Consider the following 21,218-nt stretch of genomic DNA (forward strand, 5'->3'; position numbering starts at 1 on the left):
TGATGTGCAGGGCAGGTTTGCTCACCTGTAGCCGTTCAGAGTGTCGACACACAGGCCCCCGTTGAGGCAGGGGCTGCGGGGGTAGGAGGAGCAGGGCTGGTGCAGGCGCTCACGGGCAGAGCAGGAGCAGAGCCCGTGGCTGGAGGTGCTCAGGGACACGAAGGACACGCTCCCCGTGTCCATCACTGTGGGGATGTCGCTCACACTCAGGTGGTTTGTGCAGCCCTCACTGCAGTTGGCGCCCCTGCATTCATCAACATCGATCTGGGAAATGTTCAGTTGTAGAGCTGACTGCATCTAAGAGAAAAGACAGTACCACTGCCACCCAATGAAGGCTTTTACCTCAATTCTGAAAAATCAAAGCCATCAGACACTTAATTCAGTGTTTAGTTTCTTGAGTGTTACTTAGAAACATCCCTGGTTATACAGGCAAGAAAAGTCATTTGAAAAACTCAGGAAACATTTCATTAAAAATTTACAGCAGCATTTTGTAAAAACTTGATCATTGACATGATTGATTGTGAACATGTTGAATCTGTATGGGTCTAATAACATTATTTTCAATGACCAAAGCTCTGAGAGCAGTGACACTCCTCAGAACTGCAGCATCTGCATCACACCTGTCTGCATGACAACAGCAACAGGAGTGTTTCAGCTCAAACAGGGTAAATCCTTCCTCAGCAGTAACACCCAGATACTATTGCTTACATTCTCTCACACAAAAGGACACAACAAAATGCAAGGCTGAGCCGAGCTGCTTTCAATAATCATGTCCACAGACATGACAAGACAACTTTGTAGCAACTTGGATTCAGTCTAACGTTTTGTGCCCCATAAATTTACATTTCATGTCAAGCTGTCTGCAACAAAACACAGTCAGTTCAGCATACCTGATACTGTACTCTATGCTGCATTAACCTTTGCTAGTTCACTGTGTTTATTGTTAATTGGGGTTGCACCTGAAAGCCCAAGTACCAAATAAAAAGAGCCTCAGTATAACCTCAGCTCTGGTAATGTGGGAATAGTGACTCTGAGACCACAACTTCCATTCCAAATGGAGCAAGGAAGCTGGGAGGGAGGGATGGAAGGGAGTTGCTTACCGTGTGAGAAAAGAACAGAACTGCCATTGGCCCTGGCTTTTTGTCCTTCAGCCTGCACCCCTAAATTATCACAGTTTGCTCCTTCCACTTATTTGGGAATTTTGCACAGGTGTCTGTTATAGAGCTTCAGAATCTGATCAGTATTTGGTGATTCAAATACACTGAAATGTGTATTTAGTACCCAAACCTGAGTTTGGGTGAGTGAGGCAAAAGACCTCACTACTCTCACAATGGTACACAAATAAACAAGGTATACAAATGTTAAACTAACAACACTAAAGCTTTAGGTATTTAATATGGAGTTTTTTTCCCAAATGGTAAAACACATGGCAGATATCTTAAACATAAGCTTTGAAAATATAAGAAAAAACAAAAACATAAAAAACATAAATACTAAAGTGCTTCTATTTTTTTCTCATTTGTGTAGTCATCTCAGTTCACCACCGTCAGAACTTTGATCTTTATAATCCTTTGTCTCTATATTCTTAAATATCATAACATGTATTGCTGCCCATGCCCCCAAAGGCACAGAGTATACTTTGTAATGACATGATGCACAGTCAATGCAGGTCTGTGTCTGATGCCCACATTTGTCACCATAAGTGGAGGGTCTGTAATGCACATTTAGACATCTAGGTAATACTGTTATTGAACAACTGTATAAAAACAACCTTGGCTCCCTTTAAAAAGTATTAGGATCGATTATTTTTCTGCTAAATAAAAGTTTCTGTTGTAAAACTATATCCCCAGAGGGTAATGCAAACGTATTATTTATGTAGAAATTCAATGAATAATTCCAGTGCTAATTACTTATTTTCTATATTTATAGTTATACACATAGAAAAACTGCTGGAGGAATTCTCCAGCTATGATTGGTTTTCTGTAAACTATTGGTGATTACTCACCAGAGCTATTAATTAAATATCGAAAGGTGACATATAATTAATAAAAACATATATTTTCATTAAAATAAGTGAAGTAATACCCTTGTTACCATTTTGATGAATTCAGGTGTCATGCATTATGGCAGAGAATATTTGAAATCTATAGGATTTTCTATCTTATCATAGCAGTAATTCAATAAATATGTAAAAGAAGCAGTCATTACCCTTCATGAATACTCTCTGTCTCTGGCATTCCCTATTTGGTCACTCTGAAGAATCTCAAAATCCACAGAGCAATTCAAGATACACCAAGAAGGAGGCAGGGACTAAGTTAAGACAGCCCTGTTTGGTTCCCAGACTCAGGCAGACTCCGCCATATTCACACAAATGGAAAGTTCTGATTTCTCTTTGGAAAAATCATCCATATGATGTACCATATATTAAACCCACACATGGCCAGGGCAAGTGAAAAGCTGAGCAGTGTCACTTTGCCTTTGTGCAGGGCTACAGAAAAATCCAGCTGTGGCCAAGACAGGCTGTGTCTGTAACTGAGTCAGAGAGCAGGAGAGTTAGGGAACACCAAGAAGGGGAGGAAAACATCTTCCATCCAAAAAACTATTTTCCCCTGACAACAGTAAAAGTTGGGGGAAGGTGTCACTTTGTATTTGAAGATGTCCTTTGGTGAGATGAATGCAACCACAGGACTGGTTGTCTCCATCTCACTTACCTGTTCCAACTGTTCCCTAATCCACACATTCCTTCCAGCAGGACTTTTCCTCTAAGTGCCACCTCTTTGTACTGTAGAATTTCTGTTAGGGTGACATCAAGCCTCCACTCTAAGTGTCTAAGCACAAGCTGATGTGGGGATTTGGGGATGACACAGTGAAACACTGACTGGAGAAAACACAGGTATCTACCCCATGGCAGCACTGCAGACCCATTTTTCTGCAGCTCTCTAGTGACTATCCCCTGAACCAGAAGTTAGTACAACCACACCACACCAGCATATATGGCACTAAAAAGAAGGGAGAAAGCTTGAATTAAACACTTGTTTTTACCCTGAGTGAAGCAATAAAACCCTTATCTGCAGATGCAGTATAGTTTTCCACTGAGGTTTGGGATACACACCCTGCAAACTCAGTGTTTGGCTGAGCTCCACAGAGGAGAACCAACCTCAGTTTTGAACGCTGCCATCTCCGCATGCAGTTTCTCAGGTCTGTAATAGGCCGAGCCAGCACGGACTGCAAATCTCACATCTGTCTGTCTGCCATCCCTGCCCATCACACTGAAGACAATCACATCACTCAGCTTTGCAGGTAACAGTTTTGCAAGGAACTCCTTGAGCTCGCCATGCCTCGTTTTGCCATGTTCATCTCTCCTTATGAACTCCTCTGCTGTGACACCTGGTCAGGGGATTCAAAAGTAGATAAACCTGAACACCTGGGAGCTCACAGGTTACTTTCTCAATTTATCTCTTATTTAACAATATGGAAACATGCCAGAAAGTAGCCTACAGTGATAAGCAAATCGAGTATTGATTTAGTAATACCTACACCACGTAAACATTCAGTTAAAGAAGCATCTGATCTAAAATCTCACCAGCAAATAAAACCAACCTGAGAAACGCACAGTGGCTGAGTTTTGTACAGCTTCATTTTCCAGGTCTCTGACATGGACTTGTACTGTAGATATAACATCAGGACAAACTCCATCAGAAACTCTGACTCTTAAGTTGTATATTCCCTGAGGAGTGTAATCCACCATCAGCAAAGACCCAGTCCTCTGATTTAATCTGAAAGATCTAGACAGAAACCTTCAATTAGAAAATCTTAACAAATCAAAGTTGAGGACTCACTTTATTCATTAACACCATTCAGAAGGCTTTAAATGTTACTGTGAAGGTTACAGGGCCAAAACATAGGGGAATTATCCAACAACCTCAGAAAAGCATTTCAGCCACCTAAACTGAGAAATTGCAATCTGCAGGTATTATACAGAGATGTTCCTTCCACTCAGCCTTTCCCAGAGTTGAACAAAAGCAATTTGAACTTGCAATTTGAATTTGTGCAGTTGAACTAGGTGGGTCAACAATCATCATGGGCAAGCCTCTGAGGTCAGAATAGGGAGTGAAAAAATCACACTGATCATTCCAGGTTCTCACATCTCTATCTGGAACAGGGTAAGTCTGTATAAAATCTCTCACACGATCTTCACTGGACAACTCAAAGGGCCAGTAATTAGCAATCATGGAAATCTTCCCATGACCATTATTATGGAACAGTGACCTCTTAGCATAGAAACAGGCAGAGGGGGCTGCTGATGGACAGAAAATCTTTAATTCTGGGCTACATAAAGCTTTTGAACTTTTAGTCATAGCACAGACTAAAATTCACTTTCACATCCATTTTTTCCCTTTCAGACAGCATATAGTTATGCCCATAAACCATCTCACTTTATAATATGAACAAATAATGTCTAAGTAGGAATTAAGGGTCCAATTCAACATTTCAATTAACAAAAAAAACCTCCACTAATCTGAGTCATGGTTTTCACATGAAATTGTAAATTTAGCCATCAAAGGAGAGCACCAAATTCCCCTCCACTTTTGATGAAATTATCCCTTCTTTGCTTTTAAATTCAGGATTTGTATTCCATCAACCCTAACGTCTGAGAGCAAGACTTTGGACTCTGTCTATTTTTAAACTAGAGCTTACAGAATGCACATTTTAAAGTAAATTAACTATGACATCTGACTAAAAATGAACATCATGGTGTGATTTTGCATTGTCTTGCAAAAAATATTTCATGCAATGATTTCTTAATACCTAGTAACCCAAGTGAAAAAGAGCATTCAAAAGGTACATCCCTTAATACACTCAATAACCCTGGCTTTATGCACATCCTGAACACAGAGAAATACATGGTGAGAAAATAATTACACAAGCATAAATATTACTCATTTTGACAGAAATACAATCCTCACTTGAGCAGTTTTCCTTCAGAGAGAAATGTTTTATTGTCCCAGTCATCCTGATCTGGTGCAAACACTTCCCCAAGCACTGTTGTTGACCATTTTCCTGTTGAGATAAATTACAATAAATCTGCATTTAATTTTTGCTTTTCAGTACACTTTATATTCTGTGACATTCATTACTGCATTTATTATTTTCAGACTCCTGCTCAATTTAGTGATGGTTATGATCCGAGATTCTTAAAACAATGCATAGCTTGTCATATGATTTCTGCCAGTTCTGGCAATGTGAGCACAGTGGAGATGCCACATGAAAGAAGAAAAGCAGGAACTAGCACAAAACAACACCAGAATCATACATAAATACAACTCTCTAAAAAACTCCCTGACAAAACAAAAATTAAAAATCATCACATCAGGAGTTAATTCCAAATGTTTCATTGCTACTCTATTATTTTGAAGAGCACAAGTGGAACACAGCAAAAGAGGGAGAGCTTCTTATGGGGTACAGCTGGGAGAGAAGGAGCTGATTAGGGCAAGGAAAAGGGCAAGAAGACACCAGGCTGGGCCAGATCTTGGTGATTTTTTCAGGCCCTTGGGAGCTGGCACAGAAGTGGAATATTCAATCAATTTTTTTAAAACAGCAGAAGGAACAAATCCAGCGAAGGATACTTCTGAAATTCACAGTCCAGGTTCAACAACATGGGAAATTTTTAAGATTCAAATCTGGAGCCAAGCCAACCTGGATGCTTCATTCTCTCATTTTTACAGTATGATCTGGTCACATATTTTTTGTAATTTAGGCATACTAAACTCAGAAAATGTAACTGCAAAATTCCTTCTGCAGGTGAACACTCATTAATGGAAAATATATTTTATGGGGTTATAAAAATGCTGCTTTTTCTGCAAGTTCAATATATACCTGTTTGCAGCTAACAGTTCTTTAGTAGATAACCTTTTACACACTAAGGTCTGAGTTTAAGAAATATATTTCACTTATTCCACTTTACTTAGTAGTTTACAGAACAGGAGCTGCAGTTTTGAAGTCTGTAAACCATTAACGAAATAGATTAACAGATTGCAAGAAAGAAAATGTAAAACTCTGCAATTTCATTAGTCTGATCTAATATCCAGAATCTGATCTTACATCCAGCTAGCACTTACCTTTGTAGCTGTACACATAGACCTCCTTGTGGCCAGGCTCATGGCAGTTGTCGTTCTCATCACCAACTGTTATAGTCAGAGTGGTGGTGGAGCTCATAGCTGGAATCCCACTATCTGTTATAACTATTGGCAGGTGAAACACCTTCTGCTTTTCTCTGTCAAAGGACCTCAAAGCTGTTATAGTTGCTGTGTTATTTCTGTTGTCAGTAAGAGAAAAATCCAAGGAATTCTGATATTCTGGTGGCAATGAAAAGGTAAAGGGTGGCCCGTTTTCCTCAGCATCTGGATCAGAGGCATGAAGCAGCTTTGAGGTATGGTTCATATGCACTATTTCAGGCTTCAATGTATTCTCCCAAACTACAGGCATGTATGGCGCTTCAAACCTTGGTCCATTGTCATTAATGTCAAGCAAGTTAATTAAAACTGTAACACTTCCAGTGCGGGCAGGTGTCCCCTGATCTGCAGCTTGTACAATTAAAGCATATTTCTGAATGGCTTCACGATCAAGTGCACTTGCCACAACCACGTGACCAAACTGGTCAACCACAAACTGTCTCATAGGGTCTGAATCTGACTTTATTGAATAGATAACCTTCCCATTCAAATCAGAGTCCTTGTCTGTAGCCTTCACTGTGGTTACTGTAGTACCTACAGGCACATCTTCAAATACAGGGTTTGTTTGAATAAACTGAGAAAGGAAAGCTGGGCTGTGGTCATTTGAGTCTTCAACTTCAATCAGGCACACTGCAACACTAGAAAAATCCAGATCTTCCACAGTAATAGTAAGATTAAATTGCCTTTCACGGGCATTCTCAAAATCCAACTTTTTTTTCAGTCGAACCGTGCCACATTGCCATTCTTTGTCATTCTCAATATAAAACTTCTCATCTGGGTCCCCCCCGATGATACTGAACATTAAGTCTGCGTTTTCCCCAATGTCTGCATCCGTAGCACACACCTGCAGGACTGCTGAGTCAATGGCACTGTTCTCAGGAACTGCTGCCTGCCACAGCTTCTTTGTGAATTTGGGAACGTTATCATTGACATCTGCAACCCAGACAGTGGCAGTGGCAGTTCCCGTTAGCCCTCCCCCATCTCTTGCTTCAACAGTAAGAAAATAACTCTCAGTCCTCTCCCGGTCCAGCAGTCCCCCTGCCACGTGGATGGTCCCGGTACTGGGATTGATATTAAACATGTCAGTACCGAACTCATTTTTCACATTCTCTGTTATCCTGTACGTCAGGACAGCATTCAGACCAACGTTTGGGTCATCACGATCGACTGCAGCCATTTCCATGACTAAGGTGTCTGCAGGAGAGTTTTCAAAGACATTCCCATTGCAGTCATCAGGCATGCATGTGAACACGGGTGCGTTGTCGTTTATATCCCACACGTTGATGATCACATCTGCAAACCCTGTAAGTCCTCCTCCACCTTCATCAGTAGCCAACACAATGAATCTCCACAGTGCTCTTTCTTCCCGGTCCAGCCTCTTGTGGGAATAAATGCTGCCTGTTTTCTCATCTATTGTGAAAATGTCAGCTGCACCATACCCATGCAAGGAATATCTCAAATCTCCTCCATCAACACCACTGTCAGGATCACTGGCCATAACCTACAATAGTTTTGAAAAAAAACCAAACATAGAAAGCATTAAATATGCAGTGATTGCATCACACTCTGTATGCTGCTCCAGTCTAAAGGAGTCCAAGCAAAAGTATATGACATGGTATTAAGATGTGCATGCCAGGGAATAGCAAATCCAGGGACAATTCAGGGCAGGCAAATGTGCATTTTTAACAATGTTAACAATTTAACAATTTTAGTACTAATATAATATTATATTCTTCATATTCATACAGGTAATTGAAATATTACATTCTGATAACTACTTTAAATTGTCCATTATTTGCTTTTCAGGATTAAAAAATCCATAATGTTTATCCTACTTACTATCCCTGTAATTTATATTTTTTTCCACAAACGTTAATTTCTTCTGTTTGGTGATTAAAAAAACTTAGTCAAAATAAATTTCATTAATACATATGTGCTGAGTTATTTTTAACATAATTGTGCCACAGTAATCTGAGCTCTTTAACTGAAATATTATAATCTGTGAAACTGCATACACTACCTGAAGTACAAAGACTGGCAACAAATCCAGTTCCTCAATTATACTTCCATAGTATTCATTGATAGAAAAAACTGGAGCCTCGTCATTTTTATTCATGATGTTGATGATGATAACTGCATAATCCTCCCATTTCCCATCAGAGGCCAACAAGTGGATCTCATACATTTTTGTGTCTTCATAGTCCAGTGGTTGGGCAATGACAATGGCTCCTGTTTCTGGATCTACATCCAGCACTCCTCCTGTGTTTCCAGCTGTGATCTGATACCGTAGTTTAGCATTTGTTCCTGTCAATTACCAACAGTGTCAGAAAACACACATTTCTTGAAGTAGACTGATGGTAAGATGAAGTAGAAATCACACAATAACTGATTAGTGGTATTATTATTTTATCATTTTTGTGGTCTTTTAAAACATGCAGCTATGTCAGACTACTTAGCAGCATTTTCAATTCTGATGTGTTCAACTGCAGTTTGTCTCTACAAAATGTGTCTATGCAATGAAGTAATAATTCTGTTTTAATTTTATTTGGTGAGCAGAAATTAAGTGCCATATATCCATCATATCAGGTCCCTTGCCCAACACTATAGAGCAGACTGACAGGCAGCCTAAGTCCCAAACTAAAAGTTCCTTGAGTAGGTAAATCCTTCTGCAGTACATCTTCACCACATTTGCCTCAGCCTCCTACAGAGTGGGAGGAATCCAGTGAAGTCAGGATTTCCTTGCATTTCACAAACACACAGAGAACAGTCCTTGGGACTTGTGCAACAACAAAAAAAAAAACAGTTTCACCACACAGTGCAGATGAATTAGCAGTGCTCCATGGTCAAAAGATGCAAGCATGTACTGACCCCTTTCTCTTTTATGAGCACTGGTAATGTACTTTTACATGATTAGTGGCTGAATTTCTGGCTGATCTGTGGATAAAACAGCGTAGCTAAAGTTCATCATATGCATTTAAGAAGTCTAGATTCAAATAAAACAAACAAACAAAGCAAAACTATCACAGAGAAAGCAAATGAATCTCACTGAAATCAAGTCTGACTTATTCTAGTTAACCAGGACATTTTTATTGGCACCCACTTGTAAGAAAATGATCTGATCTATAAAAAATTTGTATCCATGGGCATAGAAATGATCTATCACCCCACATTAGTGCATGTCTCCTGAAATAAGAGACTGTTCCTCACAGCTCACAGTTATGAACTAATGTTCATGCCTAAGCAGTGCACACTTAAAGAAGTTTTAAAATCTGGGAACAGAAAGACATTTCCTTTTCTCACACCACCAAATATGCCTTGGAGTGCTAAGATTAATGAAACTGATTAATATTTTGGACAGAGCTGTGGGGGATTGCAGTGCTTTACCTTCATCCTCATCGTTAGCACTGACTGTAAGGATGGTGGAGCCCACATCCTGGTCCTCATCCACGCTCACCTCGTAGATGCCCTGGGCGAAGACGGGCTGGTTGTCGTTCACGTCGCTGACGGACACGCGCACATACGCCGTGTCTGCAGAGACAGGGAGCCACGGGTCACACCCCCAGCTGGGACACTTTGTCAGCTACAGCCCCTTCACATTCTGCCTGCACATTCAATGGAGACAAGTATGCAGACAATACAGAACCAAACCCTTAGGGCTGTGGACCGCCTATATACCGACATTACTCAAAGGCACTCGGGTATCAAATAAATGTCACATCCAATTTGCTTAAACACATACTACGTGAATAATTGAGCAACTGATGCCTAATATGGCAGTTGCACAGTGCTTAGTCATAACTTTTTGTTCTGAAGCCACAAAATTTTAAGTTTTTATTTAAGCAGGGTGGTCAATGGAGAAAAGGATTTTCTATCTTGCATATTCCTGCTTCATAATTACTTTTGACTGAATACCATGCATATGCAGTACTTTGAGAAACACTTGCACGGCCCAAAGATTTGCATCCTGTAGATAACAGGCACATCTTTGCCTGCTAGAAAACACTCTCTAAACTCTAAATATGAAGGTCTATAGGTTTTTTTTTCATTTCAGAACAAAAAACTTGGTTGATCATCATGTAAAGCTTATCTTCGAGCTCTGACACAACTGCTGCACGAATAAACAGAAAAAAAGCCACCACTAAACCAGAACAATAGACACTGTCCCAAAAAGACATGAAAAAAAAAAGGAAATTACCATTTAATCTTGTACTTCAGAGCTTCTGTTTTCAGACACAATCCAAGTAATATCACACTTCCCACAGCCATCTGTCTCTTACCAGAGTTTGGCTTCCCATGCTTTCCAGGTCGAGCTGATTCAGAGCCATCCATTGACTTGACTTCCAGAAGGTAGGAGCCCTTCTCCTCTCTGTCAAACACCGAGGTGGTGTAAATGGAGCCTGTCTGGGGGTCCAAGCGAAAACAGGTGTAGTCTCTGCCACTGTCATGTAACAGGGAGTAAGTTATCTACAGGATTAAAAAGCACAGGAAAGTTAATATATACTTTCCTTTTGATGAATAGTTCACAGCTAGAATAGTACTTAAAGAGAGGAAGAATTGTCCCATATCCAAGTACTTGATTGGGCCAAGGAAGCTGGGTAAAACTGCAGCCTCAGCAATCTGGTCTAAAACCAATTAACTTCCTTGACTGCTGATCTGTAAAGGAAAATAATTTGTCTAATCAGCTCCTGATTTCACTAGCACACGTTTGCACAGTGCTTGTGCTGCAGCACTCAAACTCAGCTAAAGATTCCAAGTGTTTCTACAACATCCACAGGTGAGCTGCATTTGAACCTGCTCAGGATCACAGACCATGTTCTACCCTCTATTATATGCATGGTTTTGTGACTTGACTTCAGTTTGTACTTTTGTTCTGAGGATGTATCTATTTTTGATCTGTTTAATCAGCAAGGAATACATCCGCTTTGGGTGTTAACTTGCCATATTTTGTAAGGACCCAGTTTGCAGTACTGCCAATGATTTCCAACTCCCAGAAGCTTTTAACACAGCTTTTCTTCCACTCGTTTATCCAATCTCATTTTAGGTCTATGTAGAACTTTCCACACAAAGAAATTCTAGAGGAAGCATTTCAACTAAGCTACAGGCTGTGTAAATATTTCCTCTATTTTCTGCCTCACACCTACTAGCTTTAGTCACATTTTTCACCTGGCAACACAGAGAAGCATGTAATTAACTACTTTATTTCATTCTACATTTCCCTATTAGTCATCCCTTTTCTAGGCTGAAGATTTCCAGACTATTTAGCCATTGCTCCTGCAGAAGTTACTCCACAGCTTTCATCAGAGGAGATGAAGGTGCCCACTTTCTTACCTCACCATGCTGACCAACGTCAAGGTCAGTGGCAGACAACTGAGTGACAAATGTCCCCACATCAGCTCCCTCCGTTACTGAGGCTTCATAAATGGATGAAGTGAAGAATGGGACATTGTCATTGACATCTAGAATGTCAAAAAGAGCACACAGAGAGAAAACTGTAAAACTTTAAAGGAAAACAGAGCAGAATTATACCGTGACATCACTGAGCAGCTCACACACCTGTGACATTAACATGGACTGTGGTGAATGCTGCCAGAGGAACTGCAGCCACGTTCTGTGCTCGCACCCGCAGCTGAAAGCTCTTTGTTGTTTCATAATCCAGGGGCTCAGCTACCAGGATTGAAGCAGAACCATCGTGTCTGTTTGGAGTCAGGTAGAAGCGCACTGGCATGTTGGCCTCTGGGACAAGCCCCTCTTCCAGGTTGTAAGTGACACGAGGATCTCCAAGGGGAGAAGTTGCTTTGATTGTCTGCACAGTTCAAAAGTGTGTGTAATCAACCCTTCTGCAAGTATAGCAACATTTCTAAATGCTTTTGTGTTTTCATTCTCCCAGATATTCAGCTACAAAGCACAAAACTCTTATACAAGCTCACTATTTGAGCAAATAAACTATGTTTAGTTACTCTGCAGCCTGAGAACTACAGACAGGCAAACAACCTTACCAAAACTGAGGCATCCCTTGTTGTATTCTCTGGAATAACAACTTCATAGCTGTCTCTTTCCCACTGTGGAGGCTGGTTTTCTGCACTGGTTACAGTTACAGCAAGTTCAACTTTACTGCTCCTGTTACCTCCATCTGTAGCAGTAATCTCTCGAATTATAGATGTCTTCTGAACAGTAAAAAAGGTTTAATTACAGAAGGTTTTGAGTAGGCCTCCAAAATAAATTAATACATAAAATTAAAAGTACACTTAAAAATAACCTTCACAGGAGAAAAAGATCTGAAGATGAACTCAAAATATGTACTAACTGTAAATTTGATGAAAATTCTATTTACCTTACTTAAGAGGGTTGGAAGATTTTGCTATATGTCTCAATAAACCTAAGCAAATGTCACACAAAATTTAAAACCAAACAGAACCAAAAAACCACTTTGTCGAGGACCTGAGTTCTTAAGCTTACCTATTAACAGTTCTTGTTACTAGGTCTGTAGGGTTTTTAGATTAATTTAAAAAAATACATGAAAAGGATACAGTTTCACCAAACTTTTGTGTGTCAGTTATTTAGAAGTTCAATGTCAGCATTAAAAGTACCTATTTAAAGACTGACATCAACAACAAGAGTTCAATTTCAAAACAAATTACTTTAAAACATGAAAATATAGAACTGCTCGTGTAGGTATTTAGAAATAGCTGAAACTAATCAATTTTAGATAACTACATGAATTATGCTTTCACCTTCCTGAGGAACAGCTATGCTTAATGCACCAGAACTGACATATATCAAATTGGGAATCTGTATCAGGACCAAAATTTCATACTTGTTCTTATTCAGGTTTGTGTCTTGACTCATTGCCTGTGAACACAATGAAGTGCTACACTTGGGTTCTTGCTCCCCTGCTTATGACCTCAGCCTTCCAGCCCTTGGAATCAGCATGCCAGAGCCAGGGAAATGGGAAGAGCAAGTCTCAGAGGCAGTGCTGTGGCTGCTGCTTCCCAGCTGAAAGCAGGGCTTGCTCATATGCAATTCACAGTCCATGAACTCAGCAGCTAAAAGCCTTAGACTCATGTTTAATTTAAATAGATGTATTGATCCTTTAACCTGAGGGGGTAAGCCAAACTCACGACCTCAGTCCCTCCTATAGTCAGCTTAAAAAAGAAAGCAAGCACCATACCTGAGATATGGGCCGGTTTACAAACACCCAGCCTGTGGTAGGATGGATCTGTAAATAATTTGGTTCATCACTTGCTATGGAGTATGTAATGGCAGCATTTGAGCTGTAGTCATCATCCCGGGCTGCAACACGCAGGAAGCTGGTCCCAACTCTTGTGTCCTCTCGGAGGAAATCTAAGGGAAGGAAAGGATATTTCCTTTGATAAAATGATCATTCATTTGCTAAACTACCATGGACATTTTAGTAAGCCATAAAGAAATAACTGCCATACATTATTACTCTAGTATAATTTTTTATTCCTTGTAACAATGGCCACATACTGAGTATTTCAAAGGACTGCTATCACTCCAGAGCTACAGATCATATCTGAACTTCATATTACCTCATTCATAACCTGGAATTCTTATTTCTTATAAGGTACTTCTTTTAACTGTATTTTAACCCAGAGAATAATTGCTCTTTATGAATGACATGGCTATTGTTTCAAGGAACTTTCCCATAAGGCAGGCCTATGAGCCAAGGCTGTACATGTTACATCACACATTACACAGAGTAACAGCTCTGCAATAAATAAGCAAAGTACATCTCTGGATGCATCAAAATTTGCCACATGTTTTACTGCCAGGATAGGCAAAAACCCAAAAATCTGAGACATGGGGTACGCTCACACTCAGGGCACTGAAACTCTATCCAATGACTCTCAATTACATTCATAGTGGGTGTTTTCAAATCTGGGGTCATTGTCATTTTGGTCCAGGATGACAATATTGATCTGACATATTCCAATGAGCGGCTCCGCTGCCTGATCTGTTGCTGTCACAGTGATGGGATATTCCCTCTGTTTTTCTCGATCAAATACCTGAAGAGTTGTCAGAACGCCTGAAAATAAATTAAATATCTAAGAGTTAAAATTCTGTGCAACTGGCAATATTCTGCATGCAGGTGTTTATTTTTCTGTCAATACATTGGGATACAATGCAGTAGGTTAAGCACACATATAACATCAGCTTAGGGTTCGAGGATCCAAACATGAGATTTAACAATTGCAACAGCTGACATTGTATTGCTCAGACAGACTCAAACTTTAGTTACACTTACATCCACACACAGAGGAATTGGAATTAGAATGAAAGTGTAATTAAATTTTAGAAAATGGAGGTAAGTACAAACTAAGGAAATGAGTTTCTCAAAAAATTATTTATTTTGAAGAGCTCTAAGTACAGGATAAAGGAACGTTTCATATCTTTTATCCTCCAGAAATTCAGCCTGAACTTAGTTTTGACCGTCTGAGATTTAGCTCCTTTGCTGTGCTGTCATTTGGATAAATCACTTATATGCCATTAGCAATGTTACAAGATAACGTACACTTAAATTAGGTTTGTTTGGGTTTTTAAATCCAGTTATGAAAGCACACAAGTTACTTCACAAAGCAAAACTTCCACATGTCAAGGAAAACATCAGTTTTAGTTCACTGCTGGACATGTATGAAACTTAGTTTCATGGAAGACTTGTTCATGCAGTTAATACAGTTTATATTTGGTCTGCTGTCAAAACACTAAATGAAAAAGCATGAAGTCGGATTTTATCTAAGCCTGTTCTCCAACAGTGTTACAAGGTGGTTTCTCTATGCCATTATCAGTACTGACATTTGCTTTACCTGTGTCAGGATGAATGCTAAATGCTGGTAGGACACCATCTCTGTGCATCAAGCCATATTTCACTATCCCATTGGTCCCTTCATCAGCATCAGTGGCTTCAACTTGCAGAACAACAGTCCCTGAAGGCTGGTTTTCCAGGACAGAAGCATGTTCCCGATAATACTGGCACTAAGAGAGGGGAGAAAAAGAAAGAATGAGCAATTTTAAAAAGGGAAAAATTAAGGACTTCCCTTGCCCTTTGATTTAGAGGTATACTATCAGGGGAAAAAAAGGATTCTTTAGCTACACTTGCATTGCCAAGCTCTGCTGTTAAAGTTTTATCTTTTCCATAATTAATTTAAATTTCTCTTGCTATTTTGTGGACAACACAAAACATGAGCAAAACACTGAGCATCTCCAACTAAAGCAAATATTTGGAGAAAAAGTTAAAGTTGCTTCCAAATGCAAATATTCTTCTATATTAGCAAAGGTCTAATAAAAAAGAGGGCATACACTTGCCCAAACCTCAGAATTGTTTTGATCAAAAAGGGATTTCTACACAAAGTCATTTTGTCAAGGAGAGGTTACTGAGAATTTCTAAGACTGACATGAATAGTTGCTGACTTTTCAAAATATGCAACATTGCTCAACATCTGAGCCATCAGTACCACCCACACCTAAAATTTTTGGACAACAGATCTTTAACATGAATTAACATTCTGAAACCAAATTCAAGCTTCTTGTATTACAGTACTTCACTATTTAAGCTAAAACACTCATTCTTCTCTGCTTCATTAGCTCCAGACACACAATCATCAAAGGAAGCCTATGTAATTTAGAGAGGTATTCTGGAGTACTGTGGGACAAGCCCACTGCACAGACAGCTATCCCTGTGGATTCCTGCTCACATGTGCCACATGGGATCTCCAGAAGTGTTTCACTTGGCCTCATCCTCTGAAATGCCAGAGATGAGGTGTGGTTCAGGGAACAGACAGGAGCTCACAGGAGCTGTTCTGCCACAGGAGCAGAAAAAACCGTGAAAGCCTTAGGGAGGGATGGAGAAGGAGGAGAAGACAGGGCCCAGAGGGAAGCAGAGCACCTCTTGACCAGCTCATCTGCTGCACACCTGCAGTGCCAACAGTGCTAAAACATTTTTACACAGTCCAGTACAAATGACAGGGGCTTATATATTTACCTTCTGAAAGACAGGTTTGTTATTGTTGACATCATCAATTTTCACTACAACCTGGGCAGTACTTGTGAGAGGATGGGGCCCTCCAGAGGCATTATCATCAGTAGCTGTGACATTCAGAACATATTCTGTCCCCTGCAGCTCAGGAAATGGGCTTGCACGAAGTCTAACTAGCCCTGTAAAAACAACAAGTTGTGGGGTTTTGCTGTATTAACCCATTCCCACTATTCTTCTCACTAGTAATCATGACAACAAAGCAGTCTGGCTTACCTATTCACCAATAAACCATAAGGCTATGCTGTTTAATTTAACTGCAGTGTTTAATTGCAGTCCCACATCAAAACAAAAGTGAGATATCACAATAGGTTTGTCTATGGAGCAAACTGAGCCAACAGCCACAACTCAGCCAATGTGCACATAAATCTGCAGCTGCCATGGACAGCTCAGCTGAACTTACTTCAGGTTTACCTTCCTGCAGCTCAGTCACAGCAGCACTGAGCTACAGAGGCACAGGCTGAGAAACCTCTGTTCTGCCACTCTCAGAATTGCCCACAGGACACACCGTGCTGGGTGGGACACAGAGGCACTGGCAGAAAGGTGCTACAAACACAGAAGGGACCACAGCTGCCTGAAATACTGCACAAAGGGGCTGGCATTCATTTGCTCCACCATCCATCACATCTGTTATTCATCAGGAATAATCACAATTTTCATCACAACAGAGTATTTTCACAGTATCAGTGTCACTAAATTTACTTGAAAATGTATTATTTTAGCTGCAGTTCTCACCTTTGACACTTCTCCACTGTACCTCCACATTTCTACTACAAGAGGGTACAGACTATTCCCCTGACATGACTCCTGGAAAGAAACTGCTGTAAGCCACTGTAGAAACCTCTACTGGTTTATTCAGCAACAAAAGCCCAAAAGTGTTTTGGAAAAAATGCTAATGTTCCTAAAATTAAGTTTCAAATACTATAGAATTAATTGGCAAAAAAGCATAAATATACCTATACATGATTTTCTATATTAAAACTATAGAGCTAATCCCAGGAGATACTATCAATCAAATGTTGAGATGCTTTGACCAAAAAAAAAAAATCAGTTTCTCACAAAAAAGATCTTCAGAAGTGTCATGTATATTAATGCTGTAGCTTTTAGACACTTTCAAAACCTTTGTTCCTCTTCAGATGCCAAAGCATCTGTAGAAACTTAACTCTTGGAACCTGGAACTCTATTTTTAAGTCAGAAAGGAAGTAAAGAAGTTTATAGTAAACTCAGGGTCATGATGCAATGCTTGCAAGTTACCTGCAGACCATATTTTTGGGAACGTTTCAGAATCTAACATTAATATTCCAAAACCATGATTGCATTGAAATTAAAATTTCATGTTAAGTGAAATTTTGAAATCTATGAAATAAAGTGAAGGAATAACTAAGGGTAGCTTGCTCCTTCCTATGTATTCAATGCTTCTGCTTTGGAAAATCTAAGTTCAGATTTTGATTGCAGTTCAAAATACAAAGTAGTTTAACTGAAGTTAAATAAGTTACTTCAATCCTTCAATGGGATTTCAATTTGTTTGCCTGTTTCAATCTCAAAACATCCTCTTCTGTTTTTTCAAACAATCAACAGCAAATAAATCCTATTAATTTAAAAGGATATGCCAACCTACTCAGATGTTGGTGTCTGTGCACTTATTTATCTTTTTTTCTCATGCATGCAGTATTCTTGGCTAAACAACACTGGTCATGTGAATGATTTTAGCCTTAAATGAAAAATATACTTCAATAATTCAGATTTTGTATGCTTTTACCTTCACTGAAATAAAACAGTGGTAGTCCCATTCCACCTACAAACACATGATTCTGTGTCAGCATAGCAGAGATAAGTCCAGCCAAGAAATGTTTTCTCTCACCAGCATGATCAGGACATTGACATCAGGGAAAAGCCTCATTTAAAATCCCAGATGTCCAGTTTCTTATATTAAATTCTATTCAGATACTTGTCTGACATTTTGGAATGTCACCCTGTTATCAATAATAACATTCTCTATTAAGTTACTATCTTTTAAGCTACCTGTTATTTATAATAATGCCCTCTATTAAGTTACTGATTGAAAGCAAACGCTGAACAGGTAAGAGAGGTCAATTATACACAGATTTTAGGAAATCATACAATTTTTTAATCATTATAAGAAAGTACATGCATTCTTTCCCTGCACTTTTTAAAACTAAGCTTCAAGGATAGTGCATGCTATTCAGTTTGCTAATAAGACCAAATTCAAGGTGCATCCCAAGAGAAACAACATTATGACCACAGCAGCAAAGAGTTAATATACAATTACCTTTCTTAGGGTCGATAACAAAGTTCCCTTTCTGATTCCCAGACAGAATATCATAGGTCACACCATCTCCATCAGGATCAACAGCATTAACTGTGGCAATCAGCGTGTTTGGGCCTGCATCTTCAGAAACAAAGCTCCTGTAGCTGTTAAAAACCCCAGACAACACACATTCATTAATTTAACTAGGATTTGTAATTTTCCAATACAATTGTACTGATACGATACTTTTTTGTTAAGCAGTGAAATGACATCATTGATGATCTATCCAGCCATCCACATCCTTCTGTTGTTACCCCCACATTTCCCTCCAAACTTTCAGCAGTACCACAGCCTTGAAGATGAGCTGTGCAGTAAGACTTGTGCTAAATGCAGAATTCACTTGGTTTTTTTAATTTAAAAAAATGAGCTTCCTGATTCACAGACTCCGAACAAACATTTGGTAAGTTAAAGCAGTTCCCATCACAGCACTTTCTGACACAAGCCCTCAAAAGACTTTCTGTGCAGCCCTTGGCCCAGAAGGACTAAGATGAGAGTGAGATGTGGAGGATATGTGCATAATGTTAGTTTTACAAAAATCTCTGCTCAAGTCCAGACACATCACTGACATTGTAAGCTCTTAAGAGGCATTATCAGCCTAAGCTTAATACTCTCTGGAGAAGAAAAGCCCCCTGCTTTAGCAAAGTCCCAAATATTTATTATTTTATCTGACTGCACTGAGCATGTGTCAGACTAAGCAGCCCCCAGGCCTGTCCACAGGAGATATCCCAAAGCTCAGCTGTAAGGATGAACTGCAGCTGGCTGTATCCAGCACAACCCAGATGCACCACTGGGTTACAGTGCCTATGGACACACTGGCCAGATGCTGAGAATAGCAAACAATTGAAAGGGAAAGCAAATGCACAGAAAACCATTTCCTTCACTTTTCTTGTGCTTTCTATGAAACTTCCATAGAAAAAGCTTTTCTTCCCCCAGTTTTATATGCAATGAAGTAAGAGAAGTAAATCATACTGGTTTCGCTCAGTCACAAACCTCAAGACACTGTGTTAACTCTGCATCTCAAAAGCAAATGAACAGTAATTCTGATAATTTTTTACATGAAATACAGGGAGAGCGGAGTTTAGAAGAGATCTCTTAAAAAAGAGAAAGTAAAAACTGACAACATGAAAGAGATTGGTAGCCTTTAGCATCTCATAACTGAGATAAAGAATAACTGTGATGAAAGACAGCTCATGGCAAGGAATCTTGAGTTTGTACTGGACTGTAAATCTGTTTCAACAAACAGCTAGAAGGACAACATCATCACCAAGATTTGTATTAGACTGCCACAGAGCACAACATTAAATTGCAAATAGTCTCTCAACGGGCCCCAATTTACATGTGTTCACAATGATTCTATTTCATGGAAAATTTCAACTAAGTTCTGTCTGAAATTTACCTCTGGGTTCAAGATTTTTTTCGTAACAGGAAAGATAAAGCAAAATCAAAGCCTAGTTCACAAAAAACTTGAGATAATTTATATTCCAGGAGATGAATTCAATTCCAATGCCTATCTACACATACAGACAACAGCAGTTTCCCTGCTATTGCACAAACAACAGAAAAGCTTTTTGTGAAGGTTTGGTAACTTAAAATAATATTATTTTAATCATTTTCTTCAGTAACCTTTAGGTACAAGACCTGGCAGGGATTTTTTTTAAACTATGTATTTTGTTTCCAATTTGTTAGAGATGTTTACAGCATCTTAAATAGTATCACTTACTTCTGATTAAAATATTAGGAACAGATGCAGATAAGTATTCAATATCACTGAACAGTAAAAGAAATTAAATTAAAAACATGCATCAGTGGAAGAATGAGAAACACAACCTGGATTAGTATTTGAAAATATAGAGAAATACAACATTAAATTACAAAATACCAAAATTTCCAAGCCACATCTCTTCCAAGGCAATGTTTAGAAAAGAAAGAATGGCACAAGATTTTGAAGCCAGAGGTTATCTGCACAGAAAACAAGGATTGTCAGAAAGCTTTGATGTTTTGTTCAGCTAAACCCCAAACTTAACATCACTGAAATCTTTGCCTCAGTTTTGTTCTTGTCAACTTCTACTTTTGAGAGTAGAAGGCTGGTACAGAAGCTGACTGGAAATTCCATTACTAAGCCTCTAACATCAGGGCAAGTTTACAGTACTTCTGGCATTGCTTCAGATGCTGCTGGGTCCCAGCTATGGAAGAAAGGTGCTTACAAGTATTTAGAAGAAAAAAATAGATACATACAATTTGTAGGGGATGGAAAGTGAAATTAAGTGAACTCCACTTAATGGCATTTATCTAGTGGGTTTTGTAATTCAGTTGCCATTATGGATTGTGTCATCTAAGCATGTTTCTTTGACAGCTATGAACCAGGGCTGCAGACTGCTGACTCTAAGTTTAAACTGCCTAATTAAAAGGCAAAATTCCCCCATGTCTCTAGATGAATGAGGGCTGATGGCAACAACTCTATTGCCTGGTTTTTTCTGCCTGATTTCCTTTGGTGGTGGAGTGGTGCGCCTGAACTGTGTAATCTGAAATTTTTGCACCATATCTTTCAGTACATACTGGAAAAAATAAAAATGCATAAAAGAGATATAATAAATAATAATAAATA

General features: G+C 39.2%; 1 protein-coding gene across 1 annotated transcript in view; it reads right to left on the bottom strand.

Annotated features, from left to right (window-relative positions):
- Nucleotides 1-21,218, bottom strand: part of LOC100232129 (neural-cadherin) — a 60,890-nt gene that overhangs the window by 17,321 nt on the left and 22,351 nt on the right. Inside the window, exons 7-22 of the mRNA XM_072934211.1 lie at nt 18,575-18,717; nt 16,234-16,406; nt 15,059-15,227; nt 14,110-14,280; nt 13,402-13,574; nt 12,230-12,397; nt 11,787-12,036; nt 11,562-11,689; nt 10,511-10,697; nt 9,618-9,761; nt 8,254-8,537; nt 6,120-7,734; nt 4,968-5,061; nt 3,601-3,785; nt 3,158-3,387; nt 26-297 (exon numbers count right to left, since the gene is read on the bottom strand). Of these exons, the coding sequence (XP_072790312.1) occupies nt 26-297; nt 3,158-3,387; nt 3,601-3,785; nt 4,968-5,061; nt 6,120-7,734; nt 8,254-8,537; nt 9,618-9,761; nt 10,511-10,697; nt 11,562-11,689; nt 11,787-12,036; nt 12,230-12,397; nt 13,402-13,574; nt 14,110-14,280; nt 15,059-15,227; nt 16,234-16,406; nt 18,575-18,717 (4,386 nt within the window). The remainder of the gene's footprint in view (nt 1-25; nt 298-3,157; nt 3,388-3,600; nt 3,786-4,967; nt 5,062-6,119; nt 7,735-8,253; nt 8,538-9,617; nt 9,762-10,510; nt 10,698-11,561; nt 11,690-11,786; nt 12,037-12,229; nt 12,398-13,401; nt 13,575-14,109; nt 14,281-15,058; nt 15,228-16,233; nt 16,407-18,574; nt 18,718-21,218) is intronic.

Source organism: Taeniopygia guttata, chromosome 11 (genome assembly GCF_048771995.1).
Source record: "Taeniopygia guttata chromosome 11, bTaeGut7.mat, whole genome shotgun sequence".
NCBI lineage: Eukaryota > Metazoa > Chordata > Aves > Passeriformes > Estrildidae > Taeniopygia > Taeniopygia guttata.